Here is an 18,451-nt window from a genome sequence, read left to right as displayed (position 1 = left end):
ATCACTTGAAGAATCATCATGACCAGATATGGCCTGCAGGTGAGAGGGTGGGTGAAATATACTCGGAGTCCTGCAGTGATTTCATGCTCTTTATTGCAGCTTGTAAAACAGTGATTGAATTGTCCCCCAAACCTCAGGCTTTTATATACATTATTTACACAATGAGTCCCGTCTGACTGGCTGATTCTGCTTCCCTCCTGGAGCCTGATTGGTCTTCTCCTGCAGGCCAATCAGTTGTTGCATTCTACAATCCTACCAGCCTAATAGGCTGATTAACTTCCTCTTGGAGCCTGATTGGTCTTCTCCTGCAAGCCAATCAGTTGTTCCATTCTAGGATCCTACCTGCCTATTGTTCTAGGATCCAAGCTTAGTACATAACAGTGGACTTCTCTTCAGGCCACATTCAAGTTCCCCCACCCTCCTCCAAGCCCAAGTGATGGGCAGCCCAGCTTTGTGCTCCGGGGAGGTCTCTTTCGTGTCACTAAAGCAGTCGTTTGGCTTCACACTTGGAGGCACACTCAAGACAGATGGCAGCCTGCAATTGCTTCCCAGACCAGTGGTGGGAGTGCACTGGATGGATAGTGAACATGTGAACACAGCCTTAATGCCACCCTGGGCTGCATAGTTATATGAGTAGCAGGACTGTAAGGATGCGCCAGAGAGAAATAATGAGGCAAATCAATCCTTTTTATTAGGCATAATAGTGATGTGTCTGCATATGGTCATCAGAGGAAGCAGAAGAAGCAGTGCACAGCAGGAAGAAGGACAACAGAAATTTCATGGGTTGGAATAGAAACAGATGACGCCTGAGAGTTTTCCCTCACCAAAGCTGCTATGTCAGTGTCTTATCCACATGTTATTCTATCCTCCATATTTTATAGGACTATAAGATCCCAATTTATCTTCTCAATAATTCCTCTACACATTATATCTTGAAAGGACATTCAAAGCATATTCTTTCCCTCAAAGAATTCTTGGCACTGTAGTTTACCCCTCACAGAGATACAACTCCCAGTAACCCTAAACAAACTACAATGCCCAGAATTCTTTGAGGGAAAGAATGAGCTTCGAATGTGCTTCAAAGGTACAGTGTTCATACACAGCCTCGGGAGAATTCTCTCTTTCTTTTTTTAACGGCCAACTCCAAACCTAAGGCTGCACAGACACTATAAACTGAAAGCACATCCAAAGCACATGGCTTTCTGCAAAAAAAATTATGGGAACTGTAATTACCCCCCCCCCCAAAAAAAGCTGGAATTCCCAGCTCCCTTAAGAAACTAGTTCCCAGGATTCTTTGAGGGAAAGCATGTGCTTTAAATGTGTGGTATGGTGGTATGTACAGAAAATGTGGCCAAGTTCTTCTCCATAGCCATCAAAACCAGGCCAAAGCGATTAAAGGGAAGATGAATTCAGAGTTAAAACTATGCATTTTCCAACTGCTTCTGAGCATTCACCTGTTTTGTTATATTCTTACTTCATAAGGCACAATTTGTGTGCATGCATATTGTGAATATTATGTATACTGTGGAAGACATGATAACCCTACAATGTACCTGAGGGCTAGAGGGGTTGATCCACAACATACGGTACATTAAAAGCACACTACTTCCCCCTTAAGAATCATGGAAGCTATAGTTTATATAGCTCTGTGCAGCGGAAACCACAGTTCCCAGTATTTTTTGTGGGAAAGTTATGTGTTTCAAATATGTGATGAGTGCGTTCTGGACATACTGTGCAAATGTGCCGTTAGCACCAAATAAGCTAAACTGAAAACAAAAGCAGCTTGGAGGCCAAGCAGAGGAAAGATAAGGGGTGGAAAAGGGCAAGTGCTGGAGGAAGAAGGACCTTAAACCCTGTTCCTAAGCCTGCAGACGTAAAAGAACACTTGGCAGGGCTGTATCTATAGATGGGCTGGCTGAGGAATCAAGGATTTCTAAGGGGTCAGTGCTTTTGGGGAAAGGTTCTCTAAAAAGACAGGCAATAGCCTCAGAAGCTCCTAGCCAGGGAGCATGACAGACCCACAAGTGGCTGTTCCACAGGCCCTACTCGATGTTGACCTTGAGGGTAGGGTCTGCAGGAATGCCAGCCACTCCTCCAGCCTTGCCCATGGCATTGTTGCAGATGGGTAAATAGCCCCCACCAGGGAACAGCTCGCTGACACAGCAAATGCTTTCGCGATAGTTGGGCTTGAAGCTCTCCACTGCATCCTTGGAGACCCCTGCCCATTCCTGCAGGGAAAGAAAATGTTGAGAATGGAATGAGGTAACCCACTCTGCTATGCCTGCCTCCGTGGCTTTCCTTCTGGGCTGGGCAGTTTCTTCACTTGCTCAAGTGATGGCCCAGAAAAGACAAAAGCACTGGTCTTCTTCTGCCTTTCTATACCACCCACAATGTAGAGATATAGTTGTGCACAGACAGTACGCTTGCAAAACTAGACTCTGAGATTCTGCAAGCCTTAGAGCCTCCAGTTATCTGAGGCTTGGCCAAGTCAGTCCTCTGCAGGCATTTTGCCATCTCTCTATGCAGAGATGCAAATTCTGACTTCAAATGTTGCAGAACACAAGCTACCAAATTTCCCATCTAAATGATCACAGGCATGTTCTTCTTAAGTTTCACTCCTCCCTGGGACAGTGCATTTTAATTCCTTTAACCCCTCCCCCAATTGATTTCCCAACAGAACCTGTCCAAATAAATCGAATTTACCTTTAAATTACCCCTGATTACCTCCCCAAATCATAAATAGGTAATGTGTCCTTAAATTAATGTTTTCCCCAAATTAATATTCTAGCCAAGATCACCCACAATAAAATTGCTCCCAAAATCATTTGCCCACTCAGAAACACTTGGAGCACTGAAAAAAAATATCTGGGGCAGAGGCATGCCCCTTACCCCTTTCCTAGCAATGTTATAGTCATGTGGGGCAGGGCTTCTGACCTGGGAGATTATCTTGAGAGGATAGAGAGTCTACATAGCCCAGTTTCTTACCGAGAAATTGCCTTGGTGCGCAGTAAAAAGATCTTCAAATTTATTCCTGGGGTTGGGAATCCTGGGCATCAGTACCAGCCAAACTCTGTGGGGAAGTTAAATTGATTAGAGGTGGGGTTTTGTCTTTATTGTTTTGAGAGATACTAGGTAGAGTGCCCAGAATTGCAAAGAGTTCTCCCTCTAAGGGAATGTTGCCTGGAGAGCCAAACCAACGACCATCCCCAGCAAGGTGGCACTGTTGATCTTTCCAAGAACATCAACCTTATTTGTGGGGCTCATTCATAAAAGTCAGTCCTGGCCACTCAGTGAACTGTGTTCCGTCATAGAGCTGGATTGGTTTTCAGTCTGTGATGAGATGTGTATGGAAAAAGTGACCTCATCGTGTACTGAAAATCATTCTGGCTGAGCGGCAACAGAGCAAACTGACAAGCCCTTTTTCTCTGCTGCTAGCAGTGAAGTCAGTGCTCTGCAAGGACCAGTTCTTCTTTTTAAACTAGCCTTCGGTCTGCAGCAAAAGCACTCAAAATGAAATTTGTTTTTTGTGGCACATTATTTTGTAAGGCTCATTTTTGTTTGCTCTTAAAATGCTTTTGAAACCGTGCCAAGAAATCTGAAGTACTGTACACCCCCCTCCATCTGTTCAGCTGCTGTTGCTCCTGCTGATTGTCCTTGATGACAGATGACATGGTCAGTTCCCCCACTGGGGCCTTCCACAAACTGGGGACTGGGGCCTTCTAGATACTTCAGACTTCAGCTCCCATCATCCTGGCATTAGCTAGGGATGATGGGAGTTGTAGTCCAAAATATATGGAGGGCATCAGGTTTGGGAAAGGCTGCTCAGTTGTTCAAGCCAATCCCGGAGCTCCCAGCAGAGGCACTAGCAGCTAATGGCCTCTGAAACGTGGGGACCTGGATGATAGCCATCCATGACCCTCAGTTGCCAACATTTGCTTGTCACAGAACATCATTCACCTTCTGAGCCATTTTGGATAGGACAGAGATGAGAGAGCAAGCATGGGGAAACCAACCGTCTTTACTGGTGAGCTGTTCCCAGTTGCCAGCTAGGCTGTCCCCCCATGTCCCACAAAGCAAAGTCAGCCATGGGTCTAGTATGATTGCTCAACTTACCTCTCCATGCGCATTAGGATCAAGAGAAGGAGAAGCAGGAGGAGGACAGAACCTACAGAGATGATGATTCTCTGTATCCAGATTGAGACAGGAGGGTCATCTGAGTGAGACAAGCCTGGGCGTTAGAAAGCATGCACCAGAGAAAGAGGAATAGCCCCACATTGCCTGTCCCTACCTTCCCTAGGTCACTGGAGCTGCCTAGACGAGGGACATTGTTCCATACCATCCAACATTCCTCAGATGAAAAGAGGGAAGTAGCTTCTGTTCTACATCAGTATCACTGCTAGCTAGTTGTATTTACTGATTGGGGGTTTTCTTCTTCCCTCAGGCTCCCCTAAATTCCACAGTTTTGTATGTATCCTTAAATAACTTTTGTGCCTGACCAGGAGAAGATGCTCAATCAGTGATGCTGATGTAGAATAGAATGTCCTTATTCTCATCCAAGGAATGTTGGAGGCTGTGTTGTTCCTGGAGGGGCTGGGTAGCCAGTCAAACACAGGAGGCAGCAATACAGGCCTCTGGAAACTCTGGTCCCACAGCTTTCCTGCCTAGGTTCTGGCTTAAAGCCAAGTGCCGCTAGGGAAACAGAGGTGTCTCTCTGCAGTGGCTCCAGAAAGGGAGGCCATGTCCCACTGCTGCAGCTTGCAGGTGGGACTCAGCCAACAAGGAGGCATCCTAGGGATCTGTCATTTGTTGGGAGCACTTGCAGACTCTTCCAAGGCGGGACTCCATCACCTACTGCAAAGTTCAGGTTGCACAATTATTAAATCTGATTTGGGGCTCTTGCTCAACAAAACCGTTTTCGCCTTCCCCTAAAGACTGGACGTTTTTTGAGATGGCAGTGGCTTGACTTATAACTTGACTTATATTATTATTTAGGGAAGTTTTTTAATGTTTTATTATGTTTTAATACATGCTGGAAGCCCTCCAGAGTGGCTGGGGCAACCCAGGTAGAATCTAGACACACACACATATATAAAAGCTGTGAAAATTGGTTTTTTTAAAAAAAGTTTTAAAAAGTGCATTGAATTTGTCATTAAGCTCACCATTGCCATCTAGTGTCACATTTGTATAATGCACTTAAAACATTATATTTGCAGCTGTATAGCTGAGTCCCTAGTCAGATGGGTGGGGTACAAATAATAAAAGTATTATTATTATTATTACCTCCTTGCAAAACCAAACCAAACTCAAAAGCTCTATAAACAAGAGCATTTGGAAGCACTTTTAATCTCAAACATGGATCTTAGAAGTTGCAGGCCCCAGAGTGCCCAGTAGAGGGCAGTACTGCTTACTTTTGAAAAGCCCTTCAGAATTCACTGTTTTGAATTAGAATTGAAACAGCGGTTGTTTTTATATTTGTGAAACACCCCTCGAAAAAAGGCCTCCCCCTCCCTACACCTTTCTCAGCTCATCGCCCCCATGGAGAAGCAAGCAATATCAGATCTCTTTAATTCTCCCACCCATTATTTTTCAAACTGCATTTTATAAGATGAGTGGAAGGGTTGAATGATTATAAATATTTCTTTTTATGGAACAATCCTGTTTAGGGCATATATATATATATATATATATATCCAGACAACCTGTTTAATCAGCATTTGTCATGATTCACTTTCACAAAGCTTCCTTGGAGGTTAGATTACATCTGGGCTTTATTAAGCATTTATTCCTATTTATTCGCAGGGAAGTCATATGGCAAAAATCACTCATTTTGCTTTCACCCTGACTTGCTTGCACTGTCTTTATATCTCTTAGACATTTTCCCATTAACAATTTTCTCACTTTATGATGCATTTCCCAATCACCTTCCAATCTACAAGAAGATGTATAAAACGCCCCCTATTTTGGGGGACTCCAAATTAAGAAAACACCCCTCAGCACTACCCGTGTATAAGACGAGCCCCAATTTTAAACCTAATTTTTGGTAAAAAAAAAAACAACCCATGTCTTATACACGGAAAAATACGGTATATATTTTTTCAAAAGGAAAAAACATGGATTTGTTGTGCTAGGCACTTTAATCCATTTTAGTTGTAGAAACCTCAGTTTCCAGGTAACTAAATGATTTATAATCTGCACTTCCATAAATATAGAGCAAGGCGATATACAACATACAAAGTTATAATAAATTCAGAAAGATGTCACTTAAAGCATCACTAAACACATCAATAAATGCTGGTGGGTTAAAAAGAGAAATTCTTATTACAAAGACTTATCTAAACAATATAGTTTTCAGGGGATATCTTAAAGAAGGCAGGGGTTGTTTCTGCCGAACCTCTATTGGCAGGGAGTTCCACAGGGCATGGCCTGCCACACCAAAGGCTTGGTCTCTGGCTAAGGCCAACAAGAGCGCAGGGCTTCTGGAACCACCAGGAAGAACTCAGTGACTGAAGTAGAGTGTAAGAAATCAGTGAGCCTTTAAGGTCCTTTGGGACCAAGTTGCTAAGGGCTTTTTGAATCAGGAAAATGGCCTTGAAAATGCCCTATAGCAAATCAGCAACCAGCACAACTCACTCAGGGGGTAGCAGGGAAGGTGGTGGTTTAAGATTCCTGCTAAGTGACTTTCCTGCATAGAATCATAGAATTGCAGAGTCTCAAGAGACCATGAGCCTCATTTTAGTCCAGCTCCCTGGAATGCAGGAATCTTTTCCCCAACATGGGGCTGGAACCCACAACCCTGAGATTAAGAGTCTCATGCTCTACCAGCTGAGTTATCCCTTCCAACTCTACCATTCTATGATTCTACTATGGCTTTGGACCAGGCATTGGGAAACTGGCACCCCCTCATCAAGCCCATCCATCGCAGTATGAATGGACTGAGCAATGAAGCAGTAACTCAGTGTGGCATCTATGATTTCTTGTTAAATGACTGCCAGACTTTGAAAAGCCGTTATCACTGGATCAAGTTCATCTGTTCTGCTGAATTAATTGCAGCAAACAGTTTTAAGTGGGTTTTTGAATAAATGTGCAATTCATTGTTACTGCTATTCTGAATGATCATGTGAGTCTCAGTGGACCGAGTGGCAGTATACTACCATAGTTAGCAGACTCTAATTTTGTTGCATTCCCAGGATCAATCTATATCATTAACCTCTATTATTATTGTTTCAGTATTATTTTTATTATTTTGTGTGTGTGTTTTTTCATTATTGTGGGACTCTTTTGTTTTTTCCAGCTGCACCATATGGTCCATGGTAAATCCGGCAACGGACAATTTCTCTGGTGCCCCCCCCTCCCTTGATGCCCTAAGCAGTGCTTATTTTGATCAATGGTTAATCCAGCCCTGGCTAGAGGGCTGGGCCCTTCAAGGATTCTCCATTCTCTCCAAGGAGGTGAAGCCTCAAGGAGAAAGTCAGAATACAGAGGTTTAAAAGGCTTCATTCTGCTCCCAACTCTTGTTCAGTCAGAACTCCCTCTCCGTGGTCTCCTAGACGTGATTCATCCTCTGTGGGTTCCAGCATCATACCACAGCATCATACCAGCATCATACCATAATAGAAAGATCGTCTGTACCTTCGCTAGTGGTGTTTCTCCCCCAGAATAAAGGACCGGCTGGGTCGCTCCAAAAGTTTGTGGTTGCACAAACAGACTTTACTTTAGACTTGACATAGAACGTGTAGAGCTTTTTGGGGTCCACACTGGCTATGCTGTACTTCATATCATTGGTCTTCACTTCCTGAAAGGGAATGCCAGAGAGGTAAATGTGCACCTGGCACAGAAAGCAGCAGTACCCCCCCCCCCCGCCCTTGGTGCCTCCCCTAATCAGCCTCATGCGAAACCCAGCAGCTCTTCCCCCGCAACTGAGTAAAATGATCAAGGGATTGGAGCAACTCTCTGTGAGGAAAGGTTTCAACATTTGTGGCTTTTTAGTTCAGAGAAATAGTTGGCAAGAGAAGACACGATACAAGTTTATATGATTATGCAGTGCAGAGGACACATCTTTTCTTCCTCTCATATAATATTAGAACTTGGGGCTGTCTGGTGAAGCTGAACGTTGGAAGGTCCAGGACAGACAAAATAAAAGCACCTCTTCACAGAGAGGAGAGTTACAACTATGGAACTCACCATCACAAGGGGCAGCCCAGAACATTTTGCTGCCTGAGGTGAAACAGGAAAGTGCCACCCTGAGTGCACCCTGGCTGAAGCCTTGCTGACCAGTGATCTCATGAGAGCCCTGTGAAATCTCATGAGAACTCTGCAAGATTCCATGGGCCACCCTGAAATCTCGCTGGAAGCAGCTATGGGTCTCCATACACTGCTGAGGAAAGGTGAAGAGCTGAACTTTAGACAGGAAAAATGAGAAACAGAGAGAAGCCTAAAGGGAGAGATTAATCTCTTCCTATGAGAGTTGGGCTCTGAAGAAAAGAGAAGATTTAGTTTGGGCAAGGAGCACAACTGGGAAACGCTTACCAAATGAGGAATTGTATTGTTACACACACCACCCCAGTCTCCAAGTGGTGTGAGATCCCAGGGGCACTTACCAGAGGCTGTGTTTCCTTTTAGACAAAGACACACAGTGGAGACTGTGACATCTTTATGGTATATGGTTTATTTACTCGTATATACAGCCTGAGCCTAGATGGAGGGAGTGCAGAGCATTCACATCCCAAGCGGGTCCTGTTCCTTCCATTGCTGCAGCCTCTGGTTCATGTCTGACCCTTTTCTCTGCCCTCTACACACAGCTGAAAGAGGGGCCCCACCCTTCCTTGCTTGGCATAATCTCCACCCTCCTAATGGCTTTCTTGAGGGGCTAATGACTCTGCCATTATTGGTTTCGTTCCTCTAATGAACCACACTCAGCTAACTATGCCTAAGCCAAATCCAGCAGAGTTTGGCACAGCTTAATCAAACCTTCAATTAATCAATTCCAACTTTTACTAAAACCAGAAATTATAGGGAGGATCTAGCACCCAGGAGTTGAAGGGATCCTTGCCACACCCCACACCCCCAACCCCCCGTATAACAATATTTTATAATGGGGGGGGGGGGGCTGTGGCTTCCACATCAGAAGGTCAAGGCAAATCTGCACTTAGCCCTCCCAACTGAGATAACACCAGTACCTGCCATTTTTTGTCCTTGCTGCTTTTATACGTGATATAATGCTCCAAGCAGTGGTTTTTGGGGCTGGCTGAACCCCAAGACAGTAGCAGCTGGTTGTTGCTCTTCTTCTCAAAGCGGAAGTCAATGGGTGGACTGGGTTTCACTAGGAGGGAGAAAGGAAATCTGTGTATATGCGAGAGGGAGAATATGCAACAGTGTATATGCAACAGCCACTCTACCTCCCTTGGCTCATATCAGGATCTAAATCAGTGGGTGATGCCACCCCCCGGGGGGCACTGGAACAATCCAGGGGCGAGGCAGTAGCCTTGGGTGCAATTAGGGGGAATTGAATAAAAATAAGGGGGCCGTGAAAGTGTAAAGAAGAGAACATTTTGAAAAACCATTCGTACATGATTCATCTGTTGCGTAATGACCCTCACTGCTAGGTTGGGCACCATTGTGTGATGGGGACAATGCCTTTCAATATTATCTTTGTTATCTTAATTTTCAGTGTGCAATGTGAATGTTACTATGGTTGGTTTTAATAAATGATTTTAGAATTCCAAGCTTCAAGGTGTCTTGTTTATAACTACATCTTTCTTTACTTAAAGAACTTCTTTACTTACTTTTTCTTAAGGTATAGGTAGAAATATAGATGCATAAAAGAACGCAATTTTGTCACTACATCTTTCTGTTTCTTCACTTAAAGAAGGTAGGATTTCCACACACCTACACCCCCGAAAAGTCAGTGGTAGGTCAAATAAGTTTGGGAACCTCTGATCTAAATCTGCAGCCTACTCACAGAGCAGTTCCACATGCTCATGAGAAACAGCATGATCTGGAAGATCAGAAGATCCCATTACTTATCCTTTCTTTGGATTCTCAGCTCAAAGAACATTTTATGTGGTAAAGGATCCCAGTCTATTTCTGAATTGGATTTGAAATTATTTTATATATGAAAGGTACAAAATTGTTGACATTGTCTTTGGATGTGAAATTGCCCTCCTATATGCAGGAGACATGGGTGGGACGCGGGTGGCACTGTGGTCTAAAAACCACAGAGCCTAGGGCTTGCCGATCAGAAGGTTGACAGTTCGAATCCCCATGACGGGGTGAGCTCCTGTTGCTTGGTCCCTGCTCCTGCAAACCTAGCAGTTTGAAAGCACGTCAAAGTGCAAGTAGATAAATAGGTACCGCTCCGGCGGGAAGGTAAATGGCATTTCCGTGCGCTGCTCTGGTTCGCCAGAAGTGGCTTAGTCATGCTGGCCAGCTCTCTTGGCCAGTAAAGTGAGATGAGCACCGCAACTAGAGTCATCCACAACTAGACCTAATGGTCAGGGGTCCCTTTACCTTTATGCAGGAGACACCAGCTTACAAATTAAAGGCAATTAAGGGGCACGTCAACATTACGTCTTCAACTGCACTGAACAGGAATTGATAAAAAGGAAGAACCTGCAAAAAGGAAGCTTTTAATTAAAGGCACAATTGCCTTAAAGCCTTAACTGCAATTTAATTGCACTTTATTGGGCCCATTTAGGCGTGGCGTTTGGGCACCTATTTTGGAACAAACCAGAATCTCTGGCAATGAGAAGGGACAGCCTGCTCGCATTTGGTCTCCAGCCCCCCCCCCTTTGTGACTTAGGTCTGATCTGAAGTGGGAGTAAATAACATAATACACCTCTAGAACGAAGGTCAGAAAGGAAAGTGTGGGTGGAGGATGAGGACTCTTCATCAGGGCTGAGCTCCGAAAATGCAGATAAGATCATGCAGATAAGGGCTCTGAGTCCCAACAGAACAGGATGAAGAATTTGGGCCTCTTTTCTCCTGTGTTGCAGGCAGAGCATGGAAAGTTCATTGAAAAATAATAATCAATTCAAGTGCATCATGTCCAAAGAGGAACTAATTCCTGTTCATGTTTGTTTCTTTACAAAAATAACCAGTTCACAGTTTGAGGTCATCCAAATAACTCCCGGCGAGAGAGAGAGAGAGAGAGGGAGAGAGATAGAGAGAATATTACAATGTTCTGTGCTGAAGTATGAAATACACTTAAGAAGAAGACTGTTACAAGTGTGGACCTGAACCTCACAAGACTAACATAAAAACAAACACCTACAGTGAAATGCTTAAATTTATTTGCCCAACAATTACATTTCTTCAAGTAAAAGAATCCCAAAGAGCTTAAATAGTTTTTAAAAAACAAAACATGTAAGGGGATGGACTTAGAAACTGTTCAAAGTTCTACCTGCAAATGAATTTAGTCACATTCCACTCACCCAGCAATTAAAGTAGTTCAGGGATCTTTAGATAATTCAGTAAACTTCACTGAACTGAATTAGTCCGTTCTGACACACCAGCTATAGCAGGGGTCAGCAACCTTTTTCAGCCGTGGGCCGGTCCACCATCCCTCAGACCATGTGGTGGGCCAGACTATATTTTGGGGGGAAATGAATGAATTCCTATGCCCCACAAATAACTCAGGGATGCATTTTAAATAAGAACACACATTCTACTCATGTAAAAACACTAGGTAGGCCCCACAAATAACCCTGAGATGCATTTTAAATAAAAGGTCACATTCTACTCATGTAAAAACATGCTGATTCCTGGACTGTCTATGGGCCGGATTTAGAAGGCGATTGGGCCGCATCTGGCTCATGGGCCTTAGGTTGCCTACCCCTGGGCTATAGGGCTCCCACTTATAAATACACCCACAAGTTGGTTTGGCTCAGCAGGAAATCTATACCTTGGTTCTGCAACTGCATTTCTTTTTGGAAAACCTTCATACCGTCACTTGTGTTGACATAAATGTGAAAGTATTTAAACTGTTTAATCTCACGGAAGCGGCATCCAGTGTTAATATCACCACTCTGGAGGTAAATCTCACACTGCTTTTCTTTGTCAGACTCATACCTAAACAAAATGAGGCTTGGGGTTAGTCCTTTTCAACACCATTAGAGAACTGCAGTTCAGAACCTGAATACCTTGAGGACAGCCCTGTGTTGTTTGTCTTCTAGCCCAGGTGGAACATGCTTCTGAATACTAATACTAATATTTTTTATACCACACCCATCTGGCTGGGTTTCCTCAGCCACTCTGGGTGGCTTACAGCACATAAAAAAATGTAAAACATTAGACATTTAAAATTTCCTGATACAGGGCTGCCTTCAGATGTCTTCTAAAAGTCATAGATAGGGGTTTTTTTTGCAGATAAAGTAGCTCAGATTCAAAAAAAGGTAGACTCCACCGTGGGTGCAGGGCCAGGGTGGGAGAGTGCTTTACTCCTGTCTAGTCAAATTGCATGGGATCAATTCTAATCTATTACCTCTGAGGATGTGGACAGGCTGCTTGAAGGTGACCCAGAAACTACAACTAATTCAGAATGTGGCAGCTAGACTGGTGACTGGGAGTGGCCGCAGAGACCATATAACACCGGTCTTGAAAGACCTACACTGGCTCCCAGTACATTTCCGAGCACAATTCAAAGTGTTGGTGCTCACATTTCAAGCCCTAAATGGCCTCAGCCCAGTATACCTGAAGGAGCGTCTCCATCGTTACCTCTGAGGGCCTCCTGGTGGTTCCCTCACTGGAAGAAGTGAGGTTACAGGGAACCAGGAAGAGGGCCTTCTTGGTAGTGGTGCCTGCTCTGTGGAACGCTCTCTGGTCAGATGTCAAGGAAATGTTGCAAAATGGATGCTCAAATGCCAAGAGAGGGTTGAGGGCAGGTGTTGGTGGGGCAGAGCTCCATTTACCCTAAGGGCCTAACCTGGATGTGTCTGTCTATGCTAGGGCAGAAGGCTGGGAGGCCAACAGGAGCTAGAGCTAGAGGCAGTAACTGGCAGAGCCCACTGTTCTGGTTCTGTCTCTGCCCTCCTTCCTGCTGTGTTGCATAGAAGCTGACACTGAGACTAAAGAGGAGGCAGCTGACAGGCAGGGCCACCCCTTGGGGTGGTTGTGTGTAATAACCGACCCTCCAAGTGTCCCTATTTTCCAGAGACAGTACCGGATTTACAGAAGCCGTCCCTGTTTCTCCTTTAGTCCTGGAATAGCTGACTTTTCCTTAGGAGGTCCCTATTGTCACTGGAGAAATGTTGGAGGGTATGGAGTTACACAACTGCCAAGCCGAAGAGATAGGGAACTATACAACCTTTAGAAGACATGTGAAGACAGCCCTAGATAGGGAAGTTGTTTAATGTTTAGTTATGTTTCTATAGGTGTTGAAAGCCACCCAGAGTTGCTGGCTATAGGTAGACTGAGGTTGGAGGGCCAGTGCCCAATTCACCCTAATGAACCAGCAGCCATTGTTCTCTCTCCCAGGTGAGGAATCCTTGCTCTGAGGAAAGGTTTCAACATTTGGGACTTTTTGGTTTAGAGAAAAGAGCAAAACTTGGGTGGCTTTGAAAGAGGACCAGACGAATTAATTGAGGAGATGGCTATTGATGGCTACTAGCCATGAGGACTATGTTCTACTGCATCATGGTTGGAGGCAGTGATGCTTCAGAATACCAGTTTCTGGAAGCCACAGAAGGAGAGAGTGTTGCTATTGTGCTAAGATCCTGCCTTTTGGTTTCCCACAGGCATTTGCTTGGCCACTATGAGAACAGGATGCTGGACTAGACGGGCCCCTGACCTGGTCCAGCAGGGGTCTTCTTATGCTATTCTGTTAATTTGGTCCCCAGTGTAGTCTGGCTCAGGGTTGGAAGAAGCTCCCCAAGAAAGAGGAAGGCTGGGAGAGGTTGGTGGTGCATTGGCTGAAGCTTGGACAAAAGCCGTTCCTGTAGAGCAGAGAAGCAAGGCGCAAGGAAGGCACATACCAGTAGTAGAGGGAATAGTTTCCTGCAGGCTTCTGTTTGCTGCCCCAGTCACAGTCCATGTATTCATAATCGAAGACGATGCACTCCAGGTCTGCAAGAGAGGACCTTCCATGAGTGAGTCTTGATGTGGGTGGGGAAGTTTGTTTCAGCCTGAGGGCCACATTCCATTCAGGGCAACACCCTGGGGGCCAAATCCCCAGTGGTGGGTGGGGCCACAGGCAGGGCCATAGCTGGGGGGGGTGAGGTGGACCCCCGCCAGGGGCACAGGCGATGGGTGTGTGTGTGCAAAAACGACTAAAAATAAGTCCATAAATATAAATATCAATTATTGCCTCATAAGAAATTGTTTTAAATAGAAGTTGAATTGAATGGGTGGAAGGGTTGGAGGAGAGGCAGAAAGAAGAGCTAATTTGTCCGTGGCTGGGGGGCGCAGTCTGGACGGTTCTGCCAGGGGCGGAACCACAAGCAAAAGTAGGTGGAGCAATGAATGTCAGATTTCACTTTTATATACTGCAATATGCTGGTTTCTACACACACCCACACACCCCACCACTACCACCACTACCTCTTTCCCCCCATCTAGGGAAGGAAGAGGCATTTTCAGAGATTGAGGAAACATTCCAGCCAAGCAAAAACATTCAAGAAGCAAAGCCAGTGAGCAATGTGGCCTCATGGAAGCTGGGACTTGGGGGGGGGGGGGATATCCATGAGGCCCAGAGAGCTGCATTTCGCCCCACCCATCCCAGGCCTAAGTCCCCAGCCCAGCCCTGCTCGGAAGGAAGCCATGCTGTGTTCACTGCCCACCAAACCTTCCTGAAACAAAACCTGTCCTACAGCTCTCCAGCAAAGTTACCTCTACACCTACAACTTCAGGCACAGACCATGCCACATAGTTCAGTTGAAATGGGGCTGGATCATTTGTTTGCCCATTTATTTATAAACATAAATATATAACTAAAATTAATAAATAAGAATAATCCACAAGCTAGGGTGGGGGGTGGCTAACCAGGATTTTTGCCTCGGGTGTAGCCTCCAGAGAGGCACCATTGAGGCTTCCAGCCTGTGTGTTTGTGTGCACACAAATGCGTGGGGGTGTGTGAAAAAAAGCCTAGTCTCACCCCTGCCCTAAAGCGATTTACCTGAAAATGTTAGGTTAAAAAAAAAGGCAATAAGCCACACTAGCAAAACTTTTGATAAACAACAGAGCACAGATGAAATCAGCAGTTATGAAAATCAAATGTGCATAATAAGATTGCATGTCCAGGTAGGGTTCCCTATGCAAAAAATGGATTTTGGCAGGCATCAAAAACAATCCAACAAAGATATGTGCCTTGTATTAGTAGGCAGGGATTCCAGAGTGCAGCTGCTGCTACACCAAAAAATCAATTTCTTGCAAGTGCAGAACAAACTTTATGTGACACTTTCGATAGTGCCAGTTCCGCAAATCAAACCAGTCAAGAAGGGCCATCTGGGGCTGGGTGATCCTTCAAGTAAATGGTTAAATTGCCCAGTGCTCAGGAATGGCTAATATTCAGTACCATCACCCCAACAGTTCTTGTGAACACTTTACTTTTGCTACCCAATCTGAGCTGGTTGTATTTCATCAGTTAGTCCTGTCAGAAAGTACACCAGGACATTTTTGGTTGGGAGAGGGAAGGAGATATTTACTTCTTAACTGGTGACTGTGGATGAACGAATTAGAAGTTGGTATCTGCATTGGATTTTAAACTGTTTTTATGGTACAGGCAATCGTTTTTACCGTTTCTAAACATGCAATTGTTTTACACATATTTTTTATTAAGTTGTTAAAATTTGTTAAATAGCTTCAAGACGCAACGCAGTCAGTGATTCATAAATGATTCATAAATGAAACAAATACTGTAATAGGTGACTTTCAACTAAGTTTTACTGAGAGTGAACCCACTGAAATTAATGAACATGACTAAGTTAGGTCCATTAATCTCAGTGGGGCCATTCTGAGTAAAACTTAGCTGAAGTCCGCTCTCAACAATACTAGTGCTAATTACTGTTCCAATGGACATCCATTATTTATTGTATTTTTGTATATTAACCTTTTATGTATGTTGCAAAAAGTGCCACATAATATTCATTCCTCACTTGCAAGGAAATGATCTCAGGCATGGCAGCAACTACTGGCAGGAACTTGCTGCTTATTTATATCAGGCAGGCTGTTGTACTGTTTCTGATGTCTGCTTGGGAGGGGGGGGGGGAATGTATATGTAGGCAGCCCTAACCCAGACGTGTACATTTGTATCAAAACAACAACAACAACCAGTGCTTTTTTTCTGGGGGTACGCAGGGGTACTCATACCCCTAAATTTTTTTATGAATCTTTGTACTTTTGTCCACTGACTGCATTTATTTTTCTCGATTTGAACTATAAAATGGTAAAAAATTTTGAGTCAAAATGAGAGTACCCCTAAACTATTATTATTATTATAATTATTACAAAAGAAGCACTGACAACAACGACACCCTGTTGATTTTATGTCCAACTCAGCGAGGCCAAAAAGAAAGTGAATGTTAAGTGGAAATCATTCCCTGTTCTTGCCTGACATTCCAGCCCCACCTACTGGCAATCTTTAGGAAATATTTCCCTATGGTTTTACCATTATAAGTGCAACGGCTGTTTATGGACACAAAAGAAAGAAAGTTATGGATTCACAGCCATAAGAACTGACAAGACCTAAATGTAGCTTTTTGCAGCTCAGGGGACGTTCCCCAACATTGCAGAAAGTATTGAAGAACAGATAGAATGTGGGTTAGAGGTTGCTGCATTCATCCTCTTAGAATCATAGAATCTCAGAGTCGCAAGGCACCCAACGGGTCATTTCATCCCACCCCCTGCAATGCAGAATTCACAGCTGAAGAATCCCTGACAGCAGGGGTAGCGAGCTCCCAGCCCATAGGGAGTGGGTTACCTTGCTGTGGAGAACTCTCTGTGGCTTGCTCGGTTCGGCCCAAGAACAGGAGGACCAGCACAAGGAACATCCTTTGTTCCCTCGAGGCCTCCATCACCCTCCTAGCAGCCTCCGCTTTGCCAGAGACAAGTGCTCAGCACAACAGGATGTGGTTATTTCAAAGCTGATCTGCAACTGTGGGCTGTGCGATTCTCAATTTATACTTATGATGCCTTCCTGTGGAAACTCCCTGAACTTTGCAGAAAGTTTCTTAAAGGCTTCTGAGAAGCTGAACTGGTAGAGCCTGGGCTAGATTAGATTAATTTCAACCTCAGGGCCTCTTGTGAATCATGACCAAGATGGCTAAAGCGTCTGGAAACCAGGTCTTACGAGAAGCTGGGTTTGTTTAGCCTGAAAAAGAGGAGACTGAGAGGAGATATGGTAGCCATCTTCCAATATCTCAAGGGCTGTCACATGGAAGAAGGAGCATGCTTGTTTTCTCCTGGTCCAGGACTAGGACCTGATTCAAGTCACAAGAAAAGAGATTCCAACTGAAATATACTCTGACATAGGAGCACTCTGTGGGTCTAGGACTATGAGGAGCAGGCAGTGTCTTCAGGAACCAGCACTGAATATGCTCTGAAGGCATCCACTGGATCATGACAGAATCATAGAACTGTAGAGTTGGAAGGGACCCCCCAAGGCCATCTAGTCCAATCCCATGCAATGGCACATGACCATCCAGCCTTTGTTTAAGAACCTCCAAGAAAGAAGAGTCCACAACCTCTCCCCAGGGAGTCCGTTGCACAGTTGAACAGCTCTTGCTGTCAGAAAGTTCTTCCTGATGTTTAGTTGGTGTTATGTACTGAGCTGAATCCTGGAACAATAGGATCCAGAATGCAACAGTCTGATTGGTCCGTAGGAGCCACCCAATCCAGTTCCAGGTGGAAGTGAATCAGCGACCTGATTGGCCTTTAGGAACAGCCAGGAATTAGCCAATCACGCGGGGCCCATTGTGTAAATAATGTATATATAGCTAGACGTTTCAGGGAAAGTTTCATTCACTGCTACTACAAGCTGAATAAAGAGCATGGAATTCACACTCGACTCTGATGTGCTGAAGGCAATAATAATAATAATAATAATAATAATAACAATAATAATAATAATAATAATAATAATAATAATAATAATAATAAATTATTATTTATACCCCGCCCATCTGGCTGGGCTTCCCCAGCCACTCTGGGTGGCTTCCAAAAAATATATTAAAATACTCTAATACATTAAACATGTTATCATTATGGAAAGGGACGTCCCTATTTTCACCAGAGAACTGTTGGAGGGTAAGCCCTCCTTGATACCCTCCCCACAGAGCAAGGGTGAGTGCTGCCATCATTACATCAACAGGACATAGCACAGATGCCCTCCACCATTCTGAGAAAACCCCTTAATCCTGATTTTATCCTTTGGTTGATGTACAAAAAGACACACACACACACACACACACACACACACACACAAGTTTAGAAAGGGGCAATATTAGATGTGGACACAAAAAGC

The 18,451-nt window shown here is 44.4% G+C and overlaps 1 protein-coding gene across 1 annotated transcript; it reads right to left on the bottom strand.

Annotated features, from left to right (window-relative positions):
- Positions 1-75: 75 nt before the first annotated feature.
- Positions 76-17,066, bottom strand: IL2RG (interleukin 2 receptor subunit gamma). The gene is made up of 8 exons (XM_028715795.2): positions 16,910-17,066; positions 13,968-14,058; positions 11,900-12,066; positions 9,177-9,319; positions 7,630-7,792; positions 4,114-4,213; positions 2,986-3,070; positions 76-2,228 (listed from the first exon to the last, which is right to left on the bottom strand). The coding sequence occupies exons 1-8, from the start codon at positions 17,001-17,003 to the stop codon at positions 2,043-2,045; spliced, it is 1,029 nt and encodes a 342-aa protein (XP_028571628.2). The 5' UTR covers positions 17,004-17,066; the 3' UTR covers positions 76-2,042.
- Between the last annotated feature and the right edge of the window lie 1,385 nt (positions 17,067-18,451).

The sequence above is a fragment of the Podarcis muralis genome, chromosome Z, assembly GCF_964188315.1.
Source record: "Podarcis muralis chromosome Z, rPodMur119.hap1.1, whole genome shotgun sequence".
Taxonomy (NCBI): domain Eukaryota; kingdom Metazoa; phylum Chordata; class Lepidosauria; order Squamata; family Lacertidae; genus Podarcis; species Podarcis muralis.
This window is presented reverse-complemented; position numbering and strand designations above follow the sequence as displayed.